Here is a 25564-nt window from a genome sequence, read left to right on the forward strand (position 1 = left end):
CCAGACTGAGCATAGTCGCGCTACCCCCTCTGCCACGCATACGGTAATTTTACTCCATGTTCGAGTCGAAAGTATCTTTGTGTGACGTCCGTGTCTTTGAACGGACCAATCACGGCACAGGACTTCGCTCACCTCGTCCCGCGCACCCCCGGATTTTTGGCATCATCGGTTGCATGAAATAATTGCTCTAAACTCGGTCTAGAGGATTCCTAGTCTTGGTACCTAAAGAAGCTCTCTACTACCTAAGAAAAATATAGATAGACAACTACGTTAACTTTATGTGCAACCTATTCAATAAAGTAACCCCAACAAAATGGAACGAGCAGAGCCATCTAAACCTCCCCGCTCAAGTAGGCCGCGCCTTCAGTCCGTCGTCGTTCGCCGCACGCACACGCACACCAACCGCCCAGGACACGCAACCGTGTGCAACAACCGCACAGCACACGCAACCGCGCCGCACACAAACCGCATCATGCCCGCGCGCCGAGCTCTGCGCTTGTTGCGACCGCTGTTCACACAAGTAAATATTTCTAGGCGATACCGCGAACCACGTTCGACGTCTTGCCACGCTGTCATGGCTCCTCTACACGATGGGCCAGCGCCGGCAGCCATACGGTAGATTAAGATAGCAATGTCACTTGCTCCCTAACGCATAAATGCGTCCCTTGGAGTGGCCGGCGTTGGCCCATCGTGTAGAGGAGCCATCACACTTTTTTACAAGTGCGACAGAGAGGCAACACGTCGAACGTAGTTCGCGGTAGGCCCTCTGTTCTGTTATGTGGACTTCTCTTCTGTCTTCTAGCAGCCTAGCGGCCTAGCCAAGGTGACAATAGCTCTCTCTCTCTCTCTCTCACTCTTCCCTCTTCCATAATGCGACAGTTGCGTTTCGATCGCTGCGGAGTGTAAGCGATTGGCATGTTGGCTACGCGGCCAGATGACTCTGAGGACCTAGCCAAGATGACGATCGTTGATAGAAAACGCCAATCGAAACTAATGTATGGAAATAGTCACGTGACTTTTCGTAGCATCTGTCATTCCCATTTTCTTTTCGTTTGATGTTTATCGGTATTGTAACAATCGGCGCGATTCGGGAAGTGAATTAGAGATTCACTTACTTACTTACTCCTCTGGCGCAGCGACCCAAAGTGTGTCTTGGCCTCCAACACGACTGCTCGCCACTGATCCCGGTCTTGTGCCGTGTCTCGCCAGTTCTCAACCCGGAGCTCGCGCAGATCAGCGTCCACCACATCCGCCCATCGATACCTAGGTCGACCAACCGGGCGGCGTCCTATCGGTTTTCCCTCAAACGCTCTTTCTACATGTCCCGTACAATCTCTTGGTACATGTCCCGGTGCCATGTACCAAGAGATTCACTAGATATGAAATAAAGATATGTGACGTTCCACGGCAAAAGGTACCTTATGGTAGCTGGCGCTTACACTATTTATTAACGCCGCTCCAATATTCAGCCGGGGCAAATGGTACGTTTTGCCACGGAACGTCACATATCTTTACTATTTCATATCTAGCGCATATCTAATTCATATCCCGAATCGCGCCGAATATGTGAATCTTATTTTTTATGTCCACGCAACATAAAATCCACCCAGGGTCAGTCTTGCTTGCTTAACTGACCTCTCAATCCCAAATTTCTAGTAATAATACCTACGTACATGTTTTTCCCACAGTCCCGCCAATGCCACTCCTGCCAGCCGCCCGGCGGCGCGCCGCCGTGCCCGCCGTGCGAGTCGGCGCCGCCGCCGCCGTGCCGCGCGCCCGCCGTCTCCGCTATTCCCGGTCGGCGCGTCGTCTGCTGCCCGCCGCCGCAGGGCAAACGCCCGCCGTGCCCGGGAAAGGAGCCCAATTGCCCGCTCACTTGTGAACATCAATTGCCGCAGGTATTAAGAGATTTAAATGAAAATGTTTAATGTTATTGTATCACAATTGACACAAGTTTTTCTAATTAGTAAAGTATATCCGGGTAATTCTGACTACTTCAAAATGTACGCAAATTCCGAAATCACCCACCCGAACATTGTGAACTTTTCGGAATTTCCCGAATACAACATAATGTTTAATTTATTAGGTAGGTATTTGATGCTTAGTCTTTGACTCTTTTCATATTAAATCTAAGTATCAGTTTATGAAGTAACCTTCAGAAAATACTATGGGTTTGATTGGAATTGCTTTCTGTAACTTTGCTTGAGTGCTACCCATATGGTATTATAATTTCATGGTCAGTAATTGTTAAAGATTCAATATTAGGTTACAAAAAGGTGTAAATGTGTGTGATGTTTGGTTACAGGAGCCTCCAAGAAAGTCAGCTCCTAGAAAGCTATGCGGCGCGGAACGCGACGTGGTGGCAGAGCGCATCCGCTGCTACGAGGAACACCATCGGCGCGTATACGAGAACGCCGTAAAGGAGCGCATGGCGCGCCCAAGGACGCCGCCGCCGCCACCGTTAAAATGCCCGCAACCACCGGAGAAACCCCTCGAACTTGCCACCGACGGGCGAATGTATGCTGTCGCGTCAGACGGGCCTGTACCGCGATGTTCTCCAACTCCAGTCAAATCTTCTCCTAACTGTCCAACCCCCCGTCCACCGCATCCTCCTCCACAACCTGTAACTTTAGAGCCTCTAGGCGATTGTCGACCAAAAGAACGCAATGTCATCGACCCCTGCGCGCACGCACCACGCACGATTCTCTCCATTGATCGAGGCGATCCCAAAACTCAACCTTCCATCGCTCGAAGCGATCCGAAACCCCAACCCGAACAGCGCTGTAGTCAAGCCAAATCGACAGATCCTAAACCATGCCATGAGAATCCTAAGAATCAAACTGAAAGTAGCTACAAAGGTATCACGTCGCGCATTATGGATACTATAAGAAGTAGCAGAGCGAGCCCAAGTAAGCCGAAGCCAGAATGGTGCAACAAACCACCGGCGTTAGCGGCAGCACCAAAGCGGTGCCGTCAGCCTACACTCACTGAGCGAATGCGCCGCGGTTCGCCTTCGCGTAATAAACGGCAACTGCATACTTCAGTCACAAATTTAGCGGATAAAGAGGCTCCTAAAGCATCAGGACGTGAAGCAGCGTTAGCCGCTTCCAAGAAACTTGCAGCGGCGTTAAGCGAGCGCGATTCACTGAAGGAGGCCGGTCGCGGTCGCGCCGTAAGGGCTCCGTCATGCGCGCCGCCGGCGCCGCCGCCGCCGCCGCGCCCGTCCGGCGGCGCTATGGAGTTCAGCGTCCCCACCGACGCCGACACCGTCTGCGTACGTGTATCTATGGGCAAACGTCCTATGCCACAATGTCAACCGGGTACACCAACATCAAGACCTCAACCGGGAACACCCAAACCTTTCCCGCCTCCTTGTTCCGGCATCCCCTGTCCCCCGCAATCTGCAAGCGATTCCTGGCTTTCCATCAAAAAGCTTCAGCAGAAGATCTCGAGCTGCGGCCGCGATACTACTCCCCCTAAGCCATCCGCCCCGGCGCGTCCACCGCACCCGTGTTCCCCTCAAGGCCGCGCTAAGATGATAGACGTTTTGCCTCATACAATTTTCATGAAATAAATAGGTGTATCATCGTGTGCGTGTTGTAATAAATTCTTGTGTCTATATAACGTTACATTGTTGTTTCATTCTGTTTCCATTAAAGTCTAGAAAATTTGACTGAACACTCTTATACTGTCCATCGGTGGACCTTATGCCTTTTGTAATAAGATTGAATGTTAGTTAACAGAGTGGGCGGTGGTATGACGGGCCTAAGTAGCTTATGCCCTAACTGTCAGGGGGTTAAATAAAATCAACCTTTATATTCTAAAGTATTTCATTTATTTATAAATAGTCAATTAATCATATAAGTAGTTTTTATTAACAATAAAATAAAATGAGTAACGAGTGAGGCGGGCGTGGCTCATACCACTGAGTCTTTGCGGTTCCTGCAACAAACACTCTTATTACTATATGCATAAGGTTGATTTTCAAGGTACAGAACACTTTGTAACACCCCTGGAGTTGCAAGCGTCCATAGGCTACGGTGACTGAGTACCATCAGGCGGGACGTCTGCTTGTTTTCCACCGACGTGGTATAAAAAAACTACGTAAAGATAGCATCAAATAATGACAGTCAAATATATCTGGAACACATAGCTATTTTCTAACTGGCCGAGCGTTAGTGAGGGTCTCCATTTCAGCTTGCGCAAAAATACTCTCGAGTGTCGAACATCCAGATTTTCTCCTCTGGAGATCGCATTTCTTAATCGATTCTAGTGAAATTTTGTGAGCACGTTCGATAGATACATAGATTTTTTTTTATCGTTACGTTTTTTTGATAATGTTTAAATTGTTCAAAATAGTAGAAGTCGGCATAGAGGACTCACAATGGTCTTCGCGCCATTGTGAGTTCACCTCTGGAGTTGCAGACCTTCATAGGCTACGGTGACCGATGACCATCAGGCGGGCCAGCCATATACTTGTTTCCCTAAGTCCTTAAAAATTTTCTTCAATGATTTTCAGCTTAATTTCATAGTAATAGAGTTACATTTTGCTTAATTTCTGACAGCCTTAATATGCGCGATTATGATGATTATGATTATGAACCTTATCTGAATGCACGAAGGTGGATATTGGACTGTAGCCACAGACAAAACATCCTCCAGACGACTGAGCATAGTCGCGCTATCCCCACTGCCACGCATACGGTAATTTCACTCCATGTTCGAGTCGAAAGTGTCTTTGTGTGACGTCCGTGTCTTTGAACGGACCAATCACGGCACGGGACTTCGCTCACCTCGTCCCGCGCACCCCCGCATTTTTGGCATCATCGGTTGCATGAAATAATTGCTCTAAACTCGGTCTAGAGGATTCCTAGTCTATGACTGTAGCCCACACACGTCAGTCGACGTCCTTGACAGTCAAAGGGCGATTGTGCACTACAATGAATTTTACTGTCCGGCAGTCTGAGTTTTCATGGTCCGATATGGCATGAAAAAACGGATGATTGGCTTGTGCACTTCTCCGTCTTTTTACTCGCAGGTGCGGCGCAGTGGCATGAAACACCCCCCCCCCCCCTAGCCCGCCCCCGCCCGGCCAAGTCATGAATAATACTAAATTCCAGACGCAGTGCACAAGCATAAACACGTTTTTCATTACTGTCATCTCGGACCAGAAAAATACTGTCCGGAATGGGGAAAAGTAAAATGTCGGACGGTAAAATTACGTCTAGTGCACAAGCTACTATATATTATTCATATAATGGCGTGCCAAATCGGACCGTAAAAACTCGGACTGCCGGACAGTAATAGTACATTATTGTCGAGGCTCGGAAGTAGCTACTTGCAGGCTGAGGATTCGTTTTAAACGGACGACCTTGGGAGTCCGTTTAATTGAATCCGAAGCCAGCAAGTAGCCTTCCAGCCGAGTCATATATAGTGCTTTTCTCAAAAATGGTGCAAGAAACATAAATATCATAGAAACATTTTACAAAAGCAACGTTCTTACGTATATATTTTCACAGAGAAAAGCCCTTGCCGCCTATTTATTTTTTTAATAAAAAAATAGAAGTGTATCTTTCTGCCGAAAATACGCCAACCTATTTGAGACAACTAAATAGTCGCGGTACTAATCATCTGTTTGGCTGTTTAATGGGCCTGTGCCTTCATTTGATATGGCCATTTGAACTTTTAAAAAGTTTGGAACTCGACAAATAATGGAATTTGTATGCAACATTGCAGTCCCAAAATCGAGACTGCAATGTTTTTAACTTTTTAATTTTTGACTGACCATAAACTCCGCGCTTCGTGACCTATTTTTTAGACGGCAAAGTGGACTTTGCCGTCCATTTTTGAGAAAAATTCATTGTAGTGCACAATCGCCCAAAGGGTTAAATTTAAAAGCCTCACCAGATGTAGTGGTTGTCGTGGTGTGGTGCTCGCATGACGCCGACGCCGCCGCCGAGCCGGCGGTAGTTCATGGCGCCGCACAGGCGCCACTGGTTCGATTCCGGGTCGAACACCTGCAAAAAATGTATAATTGTCACTCATATCACTGAAACCCTCGATTGCTGAAGCGTCAGAATGTTTCCAAAATTGCGAAATTTCCATATGGAAATTTTAGGAATTACCGCATATTGTTTGTAAACGAAAATTTTCCATTTCCAAAATGAAAGTGTACTTTGATCCAGTGACTTTATCTGAAATTTCCAAGAACGTTTCCAACTTTTTGGAAACTTTCCGTAACTTTCATTAGAATATTATTTTAGCTAACAAAAACTTTTAGTGACTAATCACAATTTTTTTATAGGGGAAAATTGCGTATTTGGTAATATCTACAGCTGCGGGCAGAGTATATTTATGAAAATGGGATACCTGTCAGTCATCTAAACTGTTTTTTGAAGTCAAAAATATCACTTCGTCTATATATATTCCGTCACTGCCTTTAGGTTATAAAACGTCCGCGTTCTCAAAAAATCTGACGCAATACCAGTATATTTTTAACAAATTCAGTTTTACCTCTCTCTTCAGCGTATGTCTCTCTCTAGTCCGTCTACTCATGATTCGTCACAAACCTCGATGGACTTGAGATAGGCGGTGCCGTCGAACCCTCCTACGGCGTACAACTGCCCGTTGACGACGGCGAGGCCGACACCGGTCTCTCTCTATTATATTTCGGTCTCTCTCTACACTACTCACCTCGATGGACTTGAGATAGGCGGTGCCGTCGAACCCTCCTACGGCGTATAGCTGCCCGTTGACGACGGCGAGGCCGACGCCGCTCTCTCTCTAGTATATTTCGGTCTCTCTCTACACTACTCACCTCGATGGACTTGAGATAGGCGGTGCCGTCGAACCCTCCTACGGCGTACAGCTGGCCGTTGACGACGGCGAGGCCGACGCCGCGCTCTCTCTAGTATATATCTGTCTCTCTCACTCACCTCGATGGACTTGAGATAGGCGGTGCCGTCGAACCCTCCCACCGCGTACAGCTGGCCGTTGACGACGGCGAGCCCGACGCCGCTGCGGCGCGACGTCATAGCCACCACGGGCGACCACGCGTCCGCTGCTGGGTCGTATCTAAAATATTAATAAATTACATATAAGTCTTTGCACACATCACACGGATCACAGATTTTCAACCAGATGGGAAGATGATGTAAAAAAGATAAAGGCAGTTTAGGAAATCTATAGAAAATAAGTGTAGCCGCTTCGACTGTACGGTGTAGTCTAATAAAGGGACGCGGAACGGGGAGCCGTAACGTATGTGTATGACGTCATGAGCCATCAACCGGTCATCGTACGAGTACTTATGTTGCGCCAACACCCAGTTTGGAAAAGAGAAGTAGCAAATCAGGCCTCTCAGAGGAAGGAAGGAAATACCCCTCTGCAGAGGACAGGTTCTTATATCTTGTCCGTCGAACACTGCACAAGTGAGGTGTTTGCAACTTTATTTATAGAACTGTTATCTTATGATAAGATACCTTTCTGCAGAGGAGAGTTCGGTGCAGTCATCTCTGCCGCCGACCGCGTAGATCTGTCCGTCGAACACGGCGCAGCCGAGGTGTTTGCGCCGCGTCGACATGGGCGCTACGGGCGTCCATTTGTTTGCTCTGAAAACACACACATTCAATACACATATCACAGCAACATTGACATTGAGAACTTTAAGTGAGAATGGAAACAATAGACATATGTATAAGCGCCGCTAATACAACTTTAAATTGAAACCGTAAAACTTAAAATTGTTAAGTAAGTTTGCGATAAATATATATTGAGTACACTTCTAAGATATCGCAAGCAGAGCCTGTATTCTGATATATTACCGTCCTATGCCAGTTTTCCACTATTTTATTAAAATAAAATACCTAAATATAGAATCAGCGATGCAAGACAAGACTTACGTTACAAGTGGGTGCCGTGACCAGGATTAAAACCGTATATTTATATTAAACCTGTATCTCTGCATTTCAAGTTATATCTTGATATTCTTGACGCGAAAACAGTTCTAATATACATACGGCACTGGTCCCACCGCGAGCTAGTAAGCTATGAGCTATCGGCTATAAACACGAACAAAAGATAAGCACTCCCGTGTAAATAAAAGAAACACGGCTATATTTATAGTTACTCGCCCAGCGGTGAGCTATAAATAGCGATAGCTCATAGCTTACTAGCTCGCTGGGACCAGTGCCTACAGGATGGGCTTCACTTCAAAATGTTTTACCAGGGGTCTATTTCACCACGGTGACAATTGACACTTTACACTGACAATTTCTTGCCCATTTCTGGGTCGATAAGTATATACTTGTAGAACTAGCAATGTAATTGTCACTGCCACAGCTGTCACTTTGGTAAAATAGGGGCATGTAGTTAGTAGTATTGGCATTGTTGTGTAGATATTACCTGGGGTCGTACCGCTCCACGGTGTTGAGCGGGCTCTGTCCGTCGGAGCCGCCCACGGCGTACAGAGCTCCGCCGAGGACTGCCACGGCGACTCCGAGCCGTCGCGTCGTCATCGCCGCTACCTGCACCACAGATTGTTACCAAAATTAATTATGATGGTGGGTACACAGGTTATGCATGGCAGGCGGTGCATCTAAGTAACTGATATATGCTTCCGTCTGGCTTCTGCGTTACACCACTTGTTGACGGTCTTCCCACCGCAAAAAAACCCGTTTGACGATATTATTTATTCACAGTAGCATATAAACTATCATCTAACAAAGTTTCAATCGGGATGCGATGGTAAATAGGGCAAAATATTTTTACTAGTTTGGGTGGCTGCCGTTCCTAAACCCACGAATAGAGCGGCGGCTGACAATCACAAAGGTTCATTACACATCGCCCATAACCACTTTACGAGTTTTCGCCTGGAATGCGATGACCGACGAAAGGCCAGGGCAGGATAAGCTAAGTGAATCTTCCCCCAGCGAGTGTTGGCTTGTAATTTTTTTCGATGATGTGGCTTTGCTTTGCTTTTGGGCCAACACTTACTTTGGTCCACCGGTTCTCCTTGGGCTCGTATCTCTCGACGTGGTTGAGGCACTGGACGCCATCTTGGCCTCCTACAGCGTATAATGCTCCGTCGAGGACTGCCACGCCTACAGAGGTTCGGCAAGAGGATGTCGGGGCTACTGCGCCACACCACTGCGAAACAATAATAAATAAATTATTTATTTATTCAATTGGCTACTTTCCTACTAGTCAAATCAGCTTCTTTTTTAGAACTGTCAAAACGAATTGCTAATATGGAATTTATATGAAAACTTGTGTAGTGACGTCACAGTCAGCTCACCTACTTTTTATACTTCCATCCGATTTATTAAATATAAATTGTGTTTAAAAATGACTGCTATCTATGTTTTTCTAATAATTATCTGGTGCTTTATTTCGCGCACGGTGTGAAATAATTTATTTTAGGTATAGGAAAGTACCCAATTGTTATAGGCAACTGTAGACCAAAAAAAAGATGGTGGAACGATATAGACGCATTTTGTAGCGACTGGCGAGACTGTACCATACTGTGATGAGTGGCAAAAGAAAGGAAAGAGTTTGCCAGGTAACATCCATATATAACAAAATCCTAGTGTAATATTGGTATTGTCATCCTACTATCCTAATTACAATTGGTGCCATGACCAGGACATACCCTCATACCCACTCACATGATTCATGCAACTGTAATTGCGACCCTTATTTTCACATAATAATAGAGGTTACTGAAAAATATCAATCATGTGAGTGGCTAAAGAATTTTCCAGAAACTAACCTGATTGGTCTGAGGATCATATCTCTCAATACTGTTGAGGTAGCTCTGTCCGTCATGTCCGCCGACGGCGTACAAGAGATCATGTAACACGGCGACGCCGACGCCGCAGCGACGCTTGGACATGGGCGCCACCATCTTCCACTCGGCGGTTTGCGGGTCGAAGCGTTCGACCGACGCGATGGCGTCGCCGGAACACCAGCCACCGACCGCGAATAACACTTCTCCTGGAAAATAAGATAGATTTACATATGTAGTACATAATTATTTTCCATCGTATTTTCACGGAAACGTACGAACGTGTCTTACTATTTCAGTCAGTCTCGGTGCAAAAAGTACTGATGTTGACTGAAGTAGCATGACAAATACGAACGTTTACAATTTGACTATAATAACATATTTATCCTCCTCGATCCCATAATCGTGTTTTTGAATTTGGAACCTAGTTTTGTTTAATATATGTTCAAAATTAATATTGGGACATTTGGATGCCGACTGGGTGGTTCAGATGTGTTCTCGGTCCTGGCAGGCGTGGCTCACTACGCGATTTAGTCGCTTTGCAACAGGTAGCTAAAAGTTTTGGTGGCTAGCCATAAGCCGCGCATGGCGCTGTCGTCACCTAGCGGCCATATCTGTCCTGATCGTAACAGACGCGTTTTGTTAGAGAGTGATTCTTCTGTACCTACTACTATTATTTATTCTGTGGTCCCGGTCTACTAACCCCGTCTGGTCGGTTTCCTGGGCCGGGTCCGGGGCCCCTGCATGAGCGGGCGCTCCTGGGGCAGCAGCAGGTAGTTCTTGGCCTCGTCCAGCAGGTCGCGGCACGCGTCGTCGGAGCGGATGAGCAGCTCCGAGGACACCGTGCCCACCAGGAACTTGGGGCTCAGGAGAGGCAGCCGCACGTGTTGGAGGACCTGGACATGTTGTCTATCTTGTATACTTTTCCAAGATTATCGAAATCAAACAGTATACAGCGTTACTTTCTGATGCAATAGAATAAGGACTGAAAAAGTCGAATGAATTATTTCTCGGTTAGCCTGTTCTACAGTAAGGATCTTTACTGATTTGAATAAATATATCAAACACTATTTTGCCTTTAGCATTTGTTCTTCTTAAGCATATTCCTTGAAACACTTATAACATACTTACATTCGTCTAGATCTTCTGGTTTACTTAAAATTGGACTTCTACAAAAGTTTTGGTACATTTCTTAAGCGGTTTAAATCTGTTCTGTTCTTTATGCCACAAGGCCACTAAGACACGTTGAATTAATGTCATTATTGCCACAAACCTGGGCTAGATGCTGCCGTCTCTCAGCCACATTATACTTGACCCAGGACATAACAGCCTGGAAGGTCTGTTCCTCAGAGCGAACGTTCAGCTCATCAGAAGACACGATGTCGATGAGCTGTGCTGCTGGCAGCAACAGGAACTCTTCACTCTCCATGACCTGGATGTAAAAATAGGATTTAGTGTTGCAGTGGTAAAAATAATAAGAATTTGCACGCACTATTGGGTAGTTCAAAGGTAGCATTTGCGGAATGTACCTTTCATAAAATGACTGGGTGGTTTTCAAAAGAAACATGCACCTTACAACTGGAACAGCAAGTAAGTAACCTCTGGAAAGTTCTGCTATGCGAACTTATCAGCTATACGAAGGAGGTCACGACATGAATGGGTGTCGGCGAAGGCCCTGATGCAAAGGCAGACCATCCCAGCTGCTGAAGTCCTTACAGCTGGAACAGCTAGTAACTAACCTCTGGAAAGTTCTGCTGCGTGAACTTATCTGCTATACGAAGGAGTTCACAACAAGAATGGGTGTCAGCGAAGGCCCTGATGACGAATTAGTTGCAGTCCAACTGCTGAGGCGAAGGCCCTGATGCAAAGGCAGACCATCCCAGCTGCTGGAACAACTAGTAACTAACCTCTGGAAAGTTCTGCTGAGTGAACTTGTCAGCTATACGAAGGAGTTCGCGACAAGAATGGGTGTCCGCGAAGGCCCTGATGTCAAGGCAGACCAATCCAGCTGCTGGGAACCTAACAGCTGGAACAGCTATTTACTAACCTCTGGAAAGTTCTGCTGAGTGAACTTATCAGCTATACGAAGGAGTTCACGACAAGAATGGGTGTCGGCGAAGGCCCTGATGCCTAAGCAGTTGGAACAGTCCAGCTGCCGCTTGAGAAACTCGCAGCACACGTCCTGGATCTCTTGGAGTTGGAGGAGGCAGGCGGCTGGCAGCAACGCCTGGAGAGATAATGGAAAACTTTTAATGTTGTACCGGAAAAAGTGGAACTTTTTTAATACCTACACTTATATTAAGATGTATCAATTAATAAAAAATTGCATTAAACTTATAAAGGTTTAGCACCGATTGACTAAACTAACTAGAGCGTTATTATTTCGGAAATTAACAAAGTAATAGTTTCGTTCTAATTAAAATGGAGTTGCGCAAAGTAACGCCTAATTCTATTAATTATTTAAGTTGATGATGATAAAAAGAGGCAGAAACATATTTCAATATTTAATACGAAGAGCATAATTACTTTGCTTCTTTACGATTTTGGCAATTAATCCGATCTCCGCTTTTCATTACTCCAGATTTGCTCTAATAATTCTCTGGCAGAATTGGTCGAATCTTCGATATTAAACTTTCGTGAGACATATTTTAAATTGTTTATACGACAACGGTTTCACTCACTTGAATTTTTAGTCGCTATTGGTCGAATCTTGTTTCGAAAACCTTGGTAAGGTTGGTATTCCATCTATCCAATATCTAGTCCAACGTGCATTGCGTCTCACTCTCACTAAGCAAAATTTGAGATGCAAATACAGCAAATAAATATACATTGGACAAAGAAATTGGACAGGTGGAAAATACCACGCTTAGGTAAAATCAGATGTCCTTGTGTTAGGAGCAACTACAATAAATAATAGATTAAATTAAAAAATATAACAGCGAGTGAAACATACAGCTTATTATTTGGTAATCCTCATTTCTAAACATTGCCTTCCAGCCGCTTTTAGTATAAAGGTAGACAGTAAACCGCACAAAAATAAAGATAATTATAATACTATTTTGAACTTAAACTCGATCAATCCTGCCCCTTAGCTAAAAACACACGTAAGAGCCACAAATCCGAAAACATTTTGCGCGCAACACTGCTATGTAAGAACAAAATAGGGTCAATGTATCCAACTGATGTATTACATTACATTATGTAAATTTGTAAACACGTAATCGCAAAATTTATAAATAACTTAATTTTCATTATTGTATCATTGTATCGACTGGAAGCAACATTGTTAGGGCAGTAGGTATTCGTGGTGAAATATGGAAATGTAATCCCACCAAAAACCTTTTAGGGGTCATCCATTAATTACGTCACACAATTTTCTAGGTTTTTTGACCCCTCCCCCCCTCCTTGTCACACTTGGTCACGTTTGGCAAACCCCTCCCCCCTAGTGTGACGTCACATTTTTTCTACGAAATCGCCAAATCGAATTAAGTAAGTACCTAAGTATTATTAATATTTTATCAAAATATTTTTAACGATATAAAAATTAGTAATTTTATAACCCAAAACTGCTTAGGAAAGAAAATTAAACGAATTAAAACGATTATCGTTTTAAAAACTTGTTATTTAAATGTACAGCGAATAAATTTTTTTTAATAAATTTTCGGTTACTGATGAAGTTAAAGTGACGTCACAAAGTTTGTGTCTCCCCCCCTCCCCCATGTCACAATATGTCACATTTTCTTGACCCCCTCCCTCCCCCTAAACGTGTGATGTAATTAATGGATGACCCCTTATATGTAAAATCAGTAAAATGTTGCCAAGACGAGACCCTACTCAAAGTGTTGTGTTCCTGCCGGTGAGTACGGTTGTCAGAGCTCGACGAGGGTGCGGAGTGTTAGGGTCGGCAACGCGCATGTAACACCTCTGGAGTTGCAGGCGTCCATAGGATACGGAGACTACTTACCATCAGGCGGGCCGTATACTTGTTTGCCACCGACGTAGTATAAATTTTTGTACGAGTATACCTACCCATACCTACACAGACACACGTAAGTAGGTACCTAGACATTACTCTCCGTATAACGGCTCGGCCACGATATCGAGCGACTTGCGACGGCGGGAGCGATAACCATAGGTTGGAGCGAAATATCCGATCGCTGTCTCACGCTCCAACCTATGGTTATCGCTCCCGCCGTCGCAAGTCGCTCGATGTCGTGGCCGAGCCGTAATAACGTAGTAGTATAACGCGACTAGCTGCTCCATGGCTGCGGTCACTAGTGTCACTATCGTGGCACATACCTGGACATTGCTCTCCTCCACAACTATATGCGCGGTGTAGCAGAACTCGACTAGCTGTTCCATGGCCTGTTCGTCCACGTCGCGGATGGTCACCTCCGTGGCTCGCGACTCGGCGAGTTCGCCGGTGAACATCGCGCGGAAGTACGGGCTGCATGCTGATAGGATCACTCTGTAAAACAAAATAAGGTTACAATTTGAACAATAAATCTTGAAGATTTTGTTTTACAAACTGCGACGCGGCAAAGCACACAGGTCACGGTGTGATCACCGCGGCGGTGTGAGGCTTCACAAATTTCGGTGCGAATCGACTATCCTGACAAATATCAGTCCTTGAATTCGGCCATTCTGCGAAACACGAGTCCTCTAACCTGCGAGCGAATAGCTTTCGATTGGCGACGTTAAGCACTACACCGCACATTTCCCGATGCCGTAGTCTCCTAGAGAGAGAGAGCTCGCGAACACACACACGGGTTCTTCCCCGATGTCTATGACTCGGCCACCCTGACAAGTACCCTTACGCCGCGTGGTCCGATAGGTTTGTCCGATCAATCTATGAGTCATCCAACACGGCCATCCTGCTACAGCTTCCGATTGGCGACGTTGAGCACCACATCGCACAGCTCGCGATGCCGCTGGAGAGCGGAGAGCTCGCCGAGCACAGACACGGGTTCTTCCCCGATGTCTATGACTCGGCCACCCTGACAAGTATGAGTCATCCAACACAGCCATCCTGCTAAATACTCGTCCTCTGACCTGTGAGCGAACAGCTTCCGATTGGCGACGTTGAGCACCACATCGCACAGCTCGCGATGCCGCCGGAGAGCGGAGAGCTCGCCGAGCACGGCGCGCGGGTGTTTCTCCGAGGTGTGCGACAGCCGCGCGCCGCCGCCCGGCGACCCGCCCTCGCCCATCCTGGATAAACCACAGATATTATAATTTAACCAGATAAGAAATTTGCTTCTAAAGAACGAGCGGCCCAAGATAGAGCGATAATAAATCATACATTCAGCATAACAAAGTTCATTTTACATATTTGCCTACAGGTGTAGGTAATATAAGGTGGTAGATAGATGGCGTTGCACAATGTTATGAGTGCTCTATTATGCTTTAAATAACTTATCTCTTACTCCACTGAATGAGCGCTTTGATACTTTACCGTTGACGTTCAGGTCAAAGGCACGTTTTAGTCTATATCACGACGAAGCAGGAGACTTAAATATATCAGATTGTATGCAGACGTAATCCATGAAGTTTGACGTCCACAGAAAAGTATAAAAGCGAGCAACAATAATTCGCCGCAATTGACAGAATGTGCGCAATCAAAACATTTCCAATTTCTGTACCTACGTCAAGTTAGCGCAACGTTTTGCGTGTCAAATCGATTTTTTATCGTAATTATATTTGTGCGATTACTGAATAATTTAGATACGAAAACGGTTCATACACGTTATTTTAATATAATAGTATTTTAATAGTCTTCTAAATATACAAGAGCGGCATATAATATTTTTGGTCGGGAAGATGTGATAAGATATGACATATGATTTGTATTGGTATGTATAACCTGATAGACGGTCTTCTCCACATTGGCCTCAGTTAAGTTTCAGTGTAAACATCTATTGAAATAGAATAATGTATGAAAATATTAACATATTTATGAGCAAGTTAAATTAAAATGTCTAATTAACCTTTGAAATATGCATATTCTTTAACTCTGTACAATGTTAGAAACTGAAAGTATCAACGAAATTCTGATCTCTGGTGGACCTTATGTTAATGCAATAAGGCATAAGAACGATCATTTAATTGTAGCCGATGGTACCTTGAACACCTTATGTAAAGTTGTGTCGAAAAGTGTTTCACAACTGCAATTATGGTTCAAGAAGTGAGTACATACTACGATTTTTCACAATTGGAGTTACGTCATATGTGTTACAAATGTTACGGTAGGTTGGTATCATTGTCAAGATTGCACTAAGATTGTTCTCATTTTGATTTTATTTTTATTATTTATATTTATTGGTTCACCAACAATTGTTTACACTTTGTGAAATATAATTACAAACGTTTTAACTATTATCGCTTAGCGTAACAATTACTTAAAGGTAAACACCACATGCATTGAATAAAGTAAGAAAATTGCATTTACGTTACATACCTAATACCGTTTACAATAATAATGCAGGCATTAACTATTTACTATTGATTATTAACTATACATATAATATAATAGTGATACATATCGTTACAATAACATTGCATGGTGTTATTTATAAATGCCTGGCCTGAATCAGCTATGAATCGTGTCTTTATCTGTCGTTTTGACTTGTTTAATTGTAAGAAAGTGACAAAACACAATTTAACTAAATCAGGTCCGCAAAGTTTCTTGTTTAAGGGGTACGAACTATGAGATATTATCTATTACATTGAGTGGATATCACTAGCTTATGATTTAATATTTATTGCTAAGCAGGAACGAACAGAGATTTTTTAAAGTGATGCGCAGAGCCAGTTTTTGTTTTTTTGTTACTTTAAAAAGGGCTCAAGGAATAAAAATATAATTAAAATATAAAATATGTTCAAAAGTATTAACGTTTTTACCACCAAAGACGTCAACTGACGCGCGCGGCTACAGCCCAAAATCAAACGTCGTGCATTCCTTTAACCGATTCGTTGCGTGTTCCATTTTCGAAAACTTTTGGCTGTGGCGCGGAACAATCATTTCATGACACGGCAGCCATGCCATCAGCCATCAATTGTCATCAGCCATGTGTAAAAAACATTGATGACACGGCAGGCGTGTCATCAGCACCGAATCGGTTAGGTGTACGATGACCACCGAACGGGCAGAGTCGGCTCTTATTTCACATTACCGCAAGCCGGACAGATCCGGTAGGATTCCATGGTGTACCCTTGTTTTGCCGACAAACTTTTCATCGAATATTATTTCATCGACAACAATTCATCGAAACGTTAGTACTAGTAATATTGTTTGGCGTTATTTTGTTTCATATATTATTTATTTCAATTTTTCTTACTGCGTAGAAATACTATTCAACGAATATTACTTGATCGCTAATTCGTTTCAAAATATTTTAATTGGCACAACTACTAAACATCGCAATTCATTTGTTCGACGTATTACTTTAATACATTTTTATATGGCGTACTATACATTTATACATTTTTCTGTTGTAAGAATTTTAGATTTAGGTTAGGTTAGGACTGTGACCCCACACAGAAACGAACGGCTTTCAAAGTAGGTTTAGGTTAGGTTAGAACTGTGACCCTACACAGAAACGGACGGCTTTTAAAGTAGGTTTAGGTTAGGTTAGAACTGCGACCTCACACAGAAACGAACGGCTTTCAAAGTAGGTTTAGGTTAGGTTAGAACTGTGACCCTACACAGAAACGGACGGCTTTTAAAGTAGGTTTAGGTTAGGTTAGAACTGCGACCCCACACAGAAACGAACGGCTATCAAAGTAGGTTTAGGTTAGGTTAGAACTGCGACCCCACACAGAAACGAACGGCTTTCAAAGTAGGTTTAGGTTAGGTTAGAACTGCGACCCCACACAGAAACGGACGGCTTTTAAAGTAGGTTTAGGTTAGGTTAGAACTGCGACCCCACACAGAAACGAACGGCTTTCAAAGTAGGTTTAGGTTAGGTTAGAACTGTGACCCTACACAGAAACGGACGGCTTTTAAAGTAGGTTTAGGTTAGGTTAGAACTGCGACCCCACACAGAAACGAACGGCTATCAAAGTAGGTTTAGGTTAGGTTAGAACTGCGACCCCACACAGAAACGAACGGCATTCAAAGTAGGTTTAGGTTAGGTTAGAACTGTGACCCTACACAGAAACGGACGGCTTTTAAAGTAGGTTTAGTTTAGGTTAGAACTGAGACCCCACACAGAAACGAACGGCTATCAAAGTAGGTTTAGGTTAGGTTAGAACTGCGACCCCACACAGAAACGAACGGCTATCAAAGTAGGTTTAGGTTAGGTTAGAACTGCGACCCCACACAGAAACGAACGGCTTTTTAAAGTAGGTTTAGGTTAGGTTAGAACTGCGACCCTACCCCAGAAACGAACGGCTTAAATTATACCTATTTATAATGTGGCCAAAATGAAAATGGCAGCCTTGTTTCGATAAGAAATATAATATGTATATATATATATAATCGAATAATTTTACGCGTAATCAATTTTATTAGATATAATACAAAATGAAATAAGAAAACCCGTAAAGAAATACCACGATATAAACTATACACAAAATAACTCAAGTACCAATTAAAAGTCCCCGATTTAAATTTACTAGTATCGATTCTTCGACGCAATAACTTGTCGATGAAATGAAAATACTTGAAACGTTGTCTTCGAAATAACATTCGATGAAATGTCTGTCGGCAATTCAAGGGTAAACCGGATTCCATTGCTACTGCCATTCTTCACCATTCTTCGCCAATCCATCGCTTTTGTGGTATCGTCTTGGGTCGTCCCATTCGTTTTTCGTCAAGTTTTTAAATTAGTCCTATTCTGCTTTCGTCACTCATTTTACATTCATCACAATCGTCGGTGGTTTTCAATGTAGAATGAGTGACGAAAGCAGAATAGGACTAATTTAATAACATGACGAAAAACGAATGGGACGACCCAAGACGATACCGCTTTTGTTTATGAGTGCTATCATATATCGTAGATACTTTATGGCACAATTCAGATACAACAAAAGTAGTGTGAGTTGCATGAATGAGAGGGTAATTAAGCCTAACATAGATTTAAACTTTCACATTTGTACACATTAAAATAAACATAACACATTATTATTTATTTAAAATTAAACCTGAGATAATATTAATGCTTATTTTTAAAGTTGCATTTAAGTAAATAATAATTGACTAGATGAAAACCCGGCTTCGCTCGGGTAAAATTAAATAATAGTAATAGGTAATACTCATTTTGAATTAAGTAATTATTTACTTTTAGACTTCAAACCTTCATCAAGGCGGTTACAAACCTATCTCATCTCAGAAAACTTTAAATCCGTAACATACAAATTATAACTCGAAAAATGTACTATTCCGATATATCTAAAAACAAATATGTAATTAAAAAAACCTAATCCGCTTTTCTGGTAGCAGTTCGGTTCTGTAAGGGTCGCAGTTCTAACCTAACCTAACCCACTTCTGGTTGCAGTTTGGTTCTATAAGGATCACAGTTCTAACCTGACCCACTTTTCTGGTCGCAGATCGGTTCTGTGAAGGCCGCATTTATAACCTAGCCCACTTTCCAATTTCAAAAGATGGAACCCTTTTGTACCTACCCTTCATGGCACTAAAGTGAAACTACTACTATTTCATTCTTTAATATTAATTAATATTAAATTCGTTTACAAAAAAAAAACTGGATAATTGCGAGTCGGACTCACCCATCAAGAACGGAACACTTTTTAATATTTGTTGTTATAGCGGCAACAGAAATACATCATGTGTGAAAATTTCAACTGTCTAGCTATCACGGTTCATGAGATACAGCCTGGTGACAGAGGGACAGTGGAGTAAACTGAAATAAAGGTTCCGTCACACCGGCGCGTTTTCAGAGCCGGGCCTGAGCGTTTTATATGAAAAAGCGGCGCGCCCCGCTCACGCGCCGCACGCGAAACGCGCCTGTGTGACGGAGCCTGAAGTGTCAAACCGGGCAAGTGCTCGCGCACGAAGGGTTCCATACTTTTTAGTATTTGTTGTTATAGCGGCAACAGAACTACATCATCTGTGAAAATTTCAACTGCCTAGGCCTATCAAGGTTCATGAGATACAGCCTGGTGACAGACAGACAGAAAGACAGACGGACAATGAAGTAAAACTGAAATAAATGTCATATACCTACTAAGAAAAGCCGGCCAAGTGCGAGTCGGAATCGCTAATAGGTTCCCGTTTTTTAGTTACCCTTCAGGTACGGAACCCTAGTATGAGTGTAATATATTTGTAACCGGACAGCAATGTGAGTCCCTTGGAGAAGCAGAGGTCTAGTCTAAACTCCCACTTACCATCGGCATTAACAGCCTTGTATGCTTGTTTGCCACCAAAATGTCATATTAAAACATATTAATAAAAATTTACTTGGTCAACAATGTGAGTCCCTTGGAGAAGCAGAGGTCTAGTCTAAACTCCCACTTACCATCGGCATTAACAGCCTTGTATGCTTGTTTGCCACCAACATGTCATATTTAAACATATTAATAAAAATTTACTCGGTCAGCAATCTGAGTCCCTTGGAGAAGCAGAGGTCTAGTCTAAACTCCCACTTACCATCGGCATTAACAGCCTTGTATGCTTGTTTGCCACCTGCCAATATGACATGTTATATTAAAACATATTAATAAAAATTTACTCATTTCATCGGTCATATCCAGCCTAGCATTGCATTGGCCCCGCTTAAATATTTCTTTAATTTGTTATTAGTATTTGTTGTTATAGCGGCAACAGAAATACATCATTTGTGAAAATTTAAACTGTCTAGTTAATCTAGTTATCACGGTTCATGAGATCTTGAGATACAGCCTGGTGACAGACAGGCGGACAGCAGAGTCTTAATATTTAATAGGGTCCCGTTTTTACCCTTTGGGTATGGAACCCTAAAAAGTGACCAAGGCCTCCAGTGCCCCAGGCTGAAATCAAAGCAGCGTCCTCTGCTATTGCAGCAGGTGCCTGTGCCATTCTGCCACCGGGCCACCCACGGCGGCATAGGTCGAATTTTTCCAAGTATACTTATGCACTACTTACTGAAGGCTTATGGAGCCTCGCCATCCCTAAGCCTAAATTAAATATTTTCTGAAAATAATTTGTTTTGTTCTAATAATATTGGAGTCCTAGTAATAGGGCTCCCGTTTTTACCCTTTGGCTACAGAACCCTAAAAATCAACCTTGTTTTGGTACTATGTACTACGCTTCACTATGACTCTAAAATTTTAGCAGGAATTAATATTTTTTTTGTTGTCACCTGTCAAATTAGAATAGAATAGAATAGAATATAGCCTTTATTGACCAAAAAATTAAATTTCAGCACATATTACATTTAAATAAATTCACATTTCATTTATATCAATTAGTTTCAATATTTTTTCCTTAGTAACTTTATTAAATAATTTTTATGTCATTGCTTTTTAATAATTATTTCAGTCTGCCTTCTTGGCATAGGCCTCCCTCAGCTCTCTCCAAAGCTCTCTATCCCTTGCCGTCCCTATCCAATTCGGTCCCGCATGCTTCTTTATGTCATCCGACCACCTCATTATTGGTCTCCCTTCTCTCCTTTTTCCATCTCTAGGATACCATTCCGCTACCTCTCTATCCCACTTATCTTTACCTTCCCTTGCCATATGTCCAGCCCAAGCTGTTGCAGTCAAAAGTGTGAACTGGTCAAAAGAACTTTTAACCGACAAAAACAGGCAAAACTGCTTTTGACTGAGCATGTTGGTCAAAAGTAGTTTTACCTGAAAATCATACCTATTTCTGGCAGCAGTTTCGTTTTTAGGGCGTAGCAAAAAAAAAATAACCCGAACCTACCTATCTCTGGGAACAGTTTCGTTTTTTGGGCGTAGCAAAAAAAATAACCCTAACCTAGCTATCTCTGCGAGTACTTTTGACTGATAGTAACAGTCACAACACAATTACTACCTATTAACCAATGATTTTCAGGTAAAACTACTTTTGACCAACATGCTCAGACAAAAGCAGTTTTGCCTGTTTTTGTCGGTTAAAAGTTCTTTTGACCAGTTCACACTTTTGACTGCGACATATATACTATCTATATATCTTATTATATTTAATCTTATATTCAACTTACATTCACTCCGGAGATAACTAATTAGTTTTATGCAGTTCACTTTCCAATTCACCGATCCACCTCAAATTTGATTCATAGTCTAAAGCACAGTTATTAAATATGTCCACAATACACTGTAGCTTTTAGCACTGTTTCACACTGTCAATGTACTTAATTAGAGTGAGTTACAGTCAGCTGGCACTTAAACTCAAAGTTTCTTTGAACAACGTCATTTTCATCTCGCTCACTTATTAGTTTATCACAGCTGCTTCAAGGTTGCTTTCACTTGCATTTCCAGGTAGCTCGTAGTGCCTTGACATGTAAGAATATTTGGAACCATTCTGAAATATTAAAATACAACTGAGAGACCGATGTTTATACTAAACACAATACACCCATGGAACGCTTTGAAGTTCAAATCTCGTTACGTTACGATGGCGTTTGCACTTTGCACTGTGTTCGGTGACTATTTTTTATTGTTAACACACACAATACACTATTTAACAGGTTTTTATCACGTCTGGAGTACCGGATAAAGTATTTTCGAATAACAGCTGTCGTTGACGTCTAGGCAGTGTTGCTATCGTCTTAAAAGCCGTAACAGACTATCGCACCTTCTGGCTTAAAAAAAAATTATGTAATAAATTATACCGGTATACATATCCATATGAAACGAAACTTAATGCAAATAATAACCATTATACATACCGGAAAGTCATCAAATAAACAGTAATATTCGTCTTGCTTTTTATTAAAAAAAAAACGACCAACCTAACTTGTAAGCATGTTTGCAGTTTCTAAACGCAACGCATAGCTGTCAAATGTCTACCAACAAATTGAACATTTGCATTCTTTGTCGAAATTTTTTCACTTTTAAATGCAAAATACTCGATAATACGAATTTTGCGGATACATGTTCTCGATTCAAAAGTGATATTTTTTCAAGCTCTTTCGATTGAGCATAATTTCATTTAGGTCTACCGTTAAACCGGCTCGCGTTTATATATAAAGATAATTAAGGCTCTTATAAATGGGATTATGGGACATACACGGCCATGGTAGAAAAATTTTGAATTTAAATTAAACTATCTGTCCATGTTGTGACTTGATTACTGAATTAATTAACTTTAATTTGCATAATTACAAACTTATGAAAAAGATATATGGGTCATTCTAAGTTAAGAGGTAATCGCTTGTATGAAGAAGTGGCACAACATAAATGTTAGTATTTTGATCTAATTATACAATATTTTTATTGAAACAACTCTTTTATATATATTTGTAAGCTAATCAGTCATTTTTTTAATTTTTTACCATTTTAGAAGACACCAGGGGAGATACCATACTTTTTCTATGTAATAAAGAGAGAAGGGTCTCTCCCCTGATCTCTTTAAAAACAAACAAAATCGAAATTTTGATCAGCCGTCTTAGAAATTCGGGCAAATTAAAGTGTAATGATTCATTTAAACAAGAATTCATACCTCCACTATACATTTTGGAAAATTATGCGCCAGGGGAAAGACGCCAGGGGAGTGACTTTTTCATGTCAAATCAGATATAATTGTGCAAGTATTTATTGTAAATAATAAAATTAAAGTATTTATATAATCTATGCATAAACTATAGTAAATATACAAATACAATTAAGCATTTATATCAATAATGTTGAAATAAAACTGACCAGGGGAGATATCACTTTCATAAAACAACACTGTCAAGTGAAGAGGTCAATGATCAAAATGACTGACAATCGGAACCAAAAGATGACTGTCGCAGGGTTGGTCGTTAGTATTGAATGAAATGCATTTCTATTGGGATTAAAATGGCAATAATTAAAGCTATAAACCCAATATTTTTACATTTACATAATGGCCAGGGTAGGAGACATAGAATCTGGGGGACAAAATTTAACATAAATATTTTTTATGAAAAAGAAAAGTTTAAAGGGTTTTATTAATAACATTACAGTCAATATTTGTTTTAGTTTACGAAGTATATCACATTTAACGGATTTATGGGAAATACATCTGGATAAAATTACTGATTTATTGTAAAACCTGCAAAGGGACAGGCCAGGGGAGGGGACTTTTGCATGTTTGAGGGGCAATTGTGACAAAACTGAATTAATTAATAAATTGAAATTGACTGTATATAGAGGAAATGCAATCTTTTAAGGGAAATTACCATAATTAATTTAAGTTGTTTAAGAAAAGTATGGATATGTATCATGGACACCGTTAATACCTCTTAACTTAGAATGACCCATATTGACTGGGCTCCAACCCACCTAACGAAATCTGCCAAATTCAGGACCCACCTCACCAGCACCTCATGGCCTTTTTAAATAGGGAGCATGAAATACTATTAATACCGGCTGTTAATTTGATCGGTCAGCATGTAGTCTTATGTTTCAGGGCCCGCTCATATTTCACTCATAACCCATAGTTTTGGAAGTACTGTGTTAGACTGATTCAGAAACTCATTTGTTAATATCACTACTAATGATTGTATTCATTTCTTTTAATGAGAAGAGCAATAAGGAGTATTTAATGTTACTGTTTGTTAATATCAACATGTCGACGCTTATCATGAATAGTGGCATAAAACAAAGCATGAAATGCCGTTCGATTTTAAATCTTACCAGTAAAAGATAGAATATTAAAAAAAGCAATAGCATTTCATTTTGAGTTGTGCCACTATTCATGATAAGCGTTGATGTTTGTACTTCACTGAAATAAGTACAGAGACAAACTATTTGTAAACAACAATGTGAAGTTATTAAATAAAGTTTTGTTCTGAACCCAATTCTCACATTTAAACATTTGTTAACACTAATACAAAAACAGGTCATGTTCTTCACAAAAACATTAGTTGAAACTAGGTGACCTATTTAACACATACACCAGAATTCACTGAATACTTTAGTTAGAATAACATGGAATGTGTGAAACTATAATAAGTAGATTTTTTTAATACAATTACATGTTGTAGATACAAGGAAATCAGTTCAGTGCAATATTACTAATCCTGTACTGATAACATTATTTCAACATATCATACATGATATGAGTATGTTATTGTTGGAATTCGATTATTATATACGGATTTCCGTCGTATGTACGAGACATATATAAGAAATATGTACAGTAAGTATAATGGAAGTGTCATTTGTTTTATTACAATAGGCAAGGTTCACTCACCTCTTGTGCCCGCGCGAGTTTCCCAGCTGCAACCGCAGCGGGGGCGAAGCCCAACCCCACACGGAGTCAATCTGGAACACACAAAACCCGATCCAGAACACCTATTTACAAACCAAACCAGTTGTGCTCTACTATTATGCAAATGTCAGGCGCCCTCGCCCATACCTTTGAGGATTGCCTTCACTGGACACGAAACACCACTCCAGGGAGCGCCAAACGACCGCGGAGCGCCCCGTGGATGGAAACTCTTATACAGTTAACGGCACATTGATTTTATAATCACAGATGTTTTTATGTTTACTATTGATAAAAAATGATAGGCATCGTAATTTTGTCCACTAGTCAATTTTTTAAAGCGCGTTCTGAAGATCGTCTATGCCGTTCTGATTAAACACACTTAAATAAATGTCAAAAATTTTATTATTTTTTTTTAAATAATATTGAGAAAACTAACCATTGTT

The 25564-nt window shown here is 41.7% G+C and overlaps 2 protein-coding genes across 2 annotated transcripts; one reads left to right on the forward strand and one right to left on the reverse strand.

Moving 5' to 3' along the window:
- The first annotated feature begins 313 nt into the window (after window positions 1-313).
- Window positions 314-3629, forward strand: LOC134663378 (serine/arginine repetitive matrix protein 1-like). Its single transcript, XM_063519741.1, has 3 exons — window positions 314-520; window positions 1689-1898; window positions 2306-3629. The coding sequence occupies exons 1-3, from the start codon at window positions 314-316 to the stop codon at window positions 3572-3574; spliced, it is 1686 nt and encodes a 561-aa protein (XP_063375811.1). The 3' UTR covers window positions 3575-3629.
- A 183-nt stretch (window positions 3630-3812) lies between these two features.
- LOC134663440 (kelch-like protein diablo) lies at window positions 3813-25457 on the reverse strand. The gene is made up of 14 exons (XM_063519805.1): window positions 25269-25457; window positions 25104-25174; window positions 14834-14992; window positions 14081-14249; window positions 11829-12008; window positions 11055-11213; window positions 10485-10677; window positions 9767-9990; window positions 8992-9144; window positions 8401-8522; window positions 7479-7607; window positions 6936-7074; window positions 5905-6017; window positions 3813-3942 (listed from the first exon to the last, which is right to left on the reverse strand). Exons 3-14 carry the CDS (start codon window positions 14989-14991, stop codon window positions 3918-3920), a joined length of 1764 nt encoding a protein of 587 aa, XP_063375875.1. The 5' UTR covers window position 14992; window positions 25104-25174; window positions 25269-25457; the 3' UTR covers window positions 3813-3917.
- Between the last annotated feature and the right edge of the window lie 107 nt (window positions 25458-25564).

The sequence above is a fragment of the Cydia fagiglandana genome, chromosome 4, assembly GCF_963556715.1.
Source record: "Cydia fagiglandana chromosome 4, ilCydFagi1.1, whole genome shotgun sequence".
Taxonomy (NCBI): domain Eukaryota; kingdom Metazoa; phylum Arthropoda; class Insecta; order Lepidoptera; family Tortricidae; genus Cydia; species Cydia fagiglandana.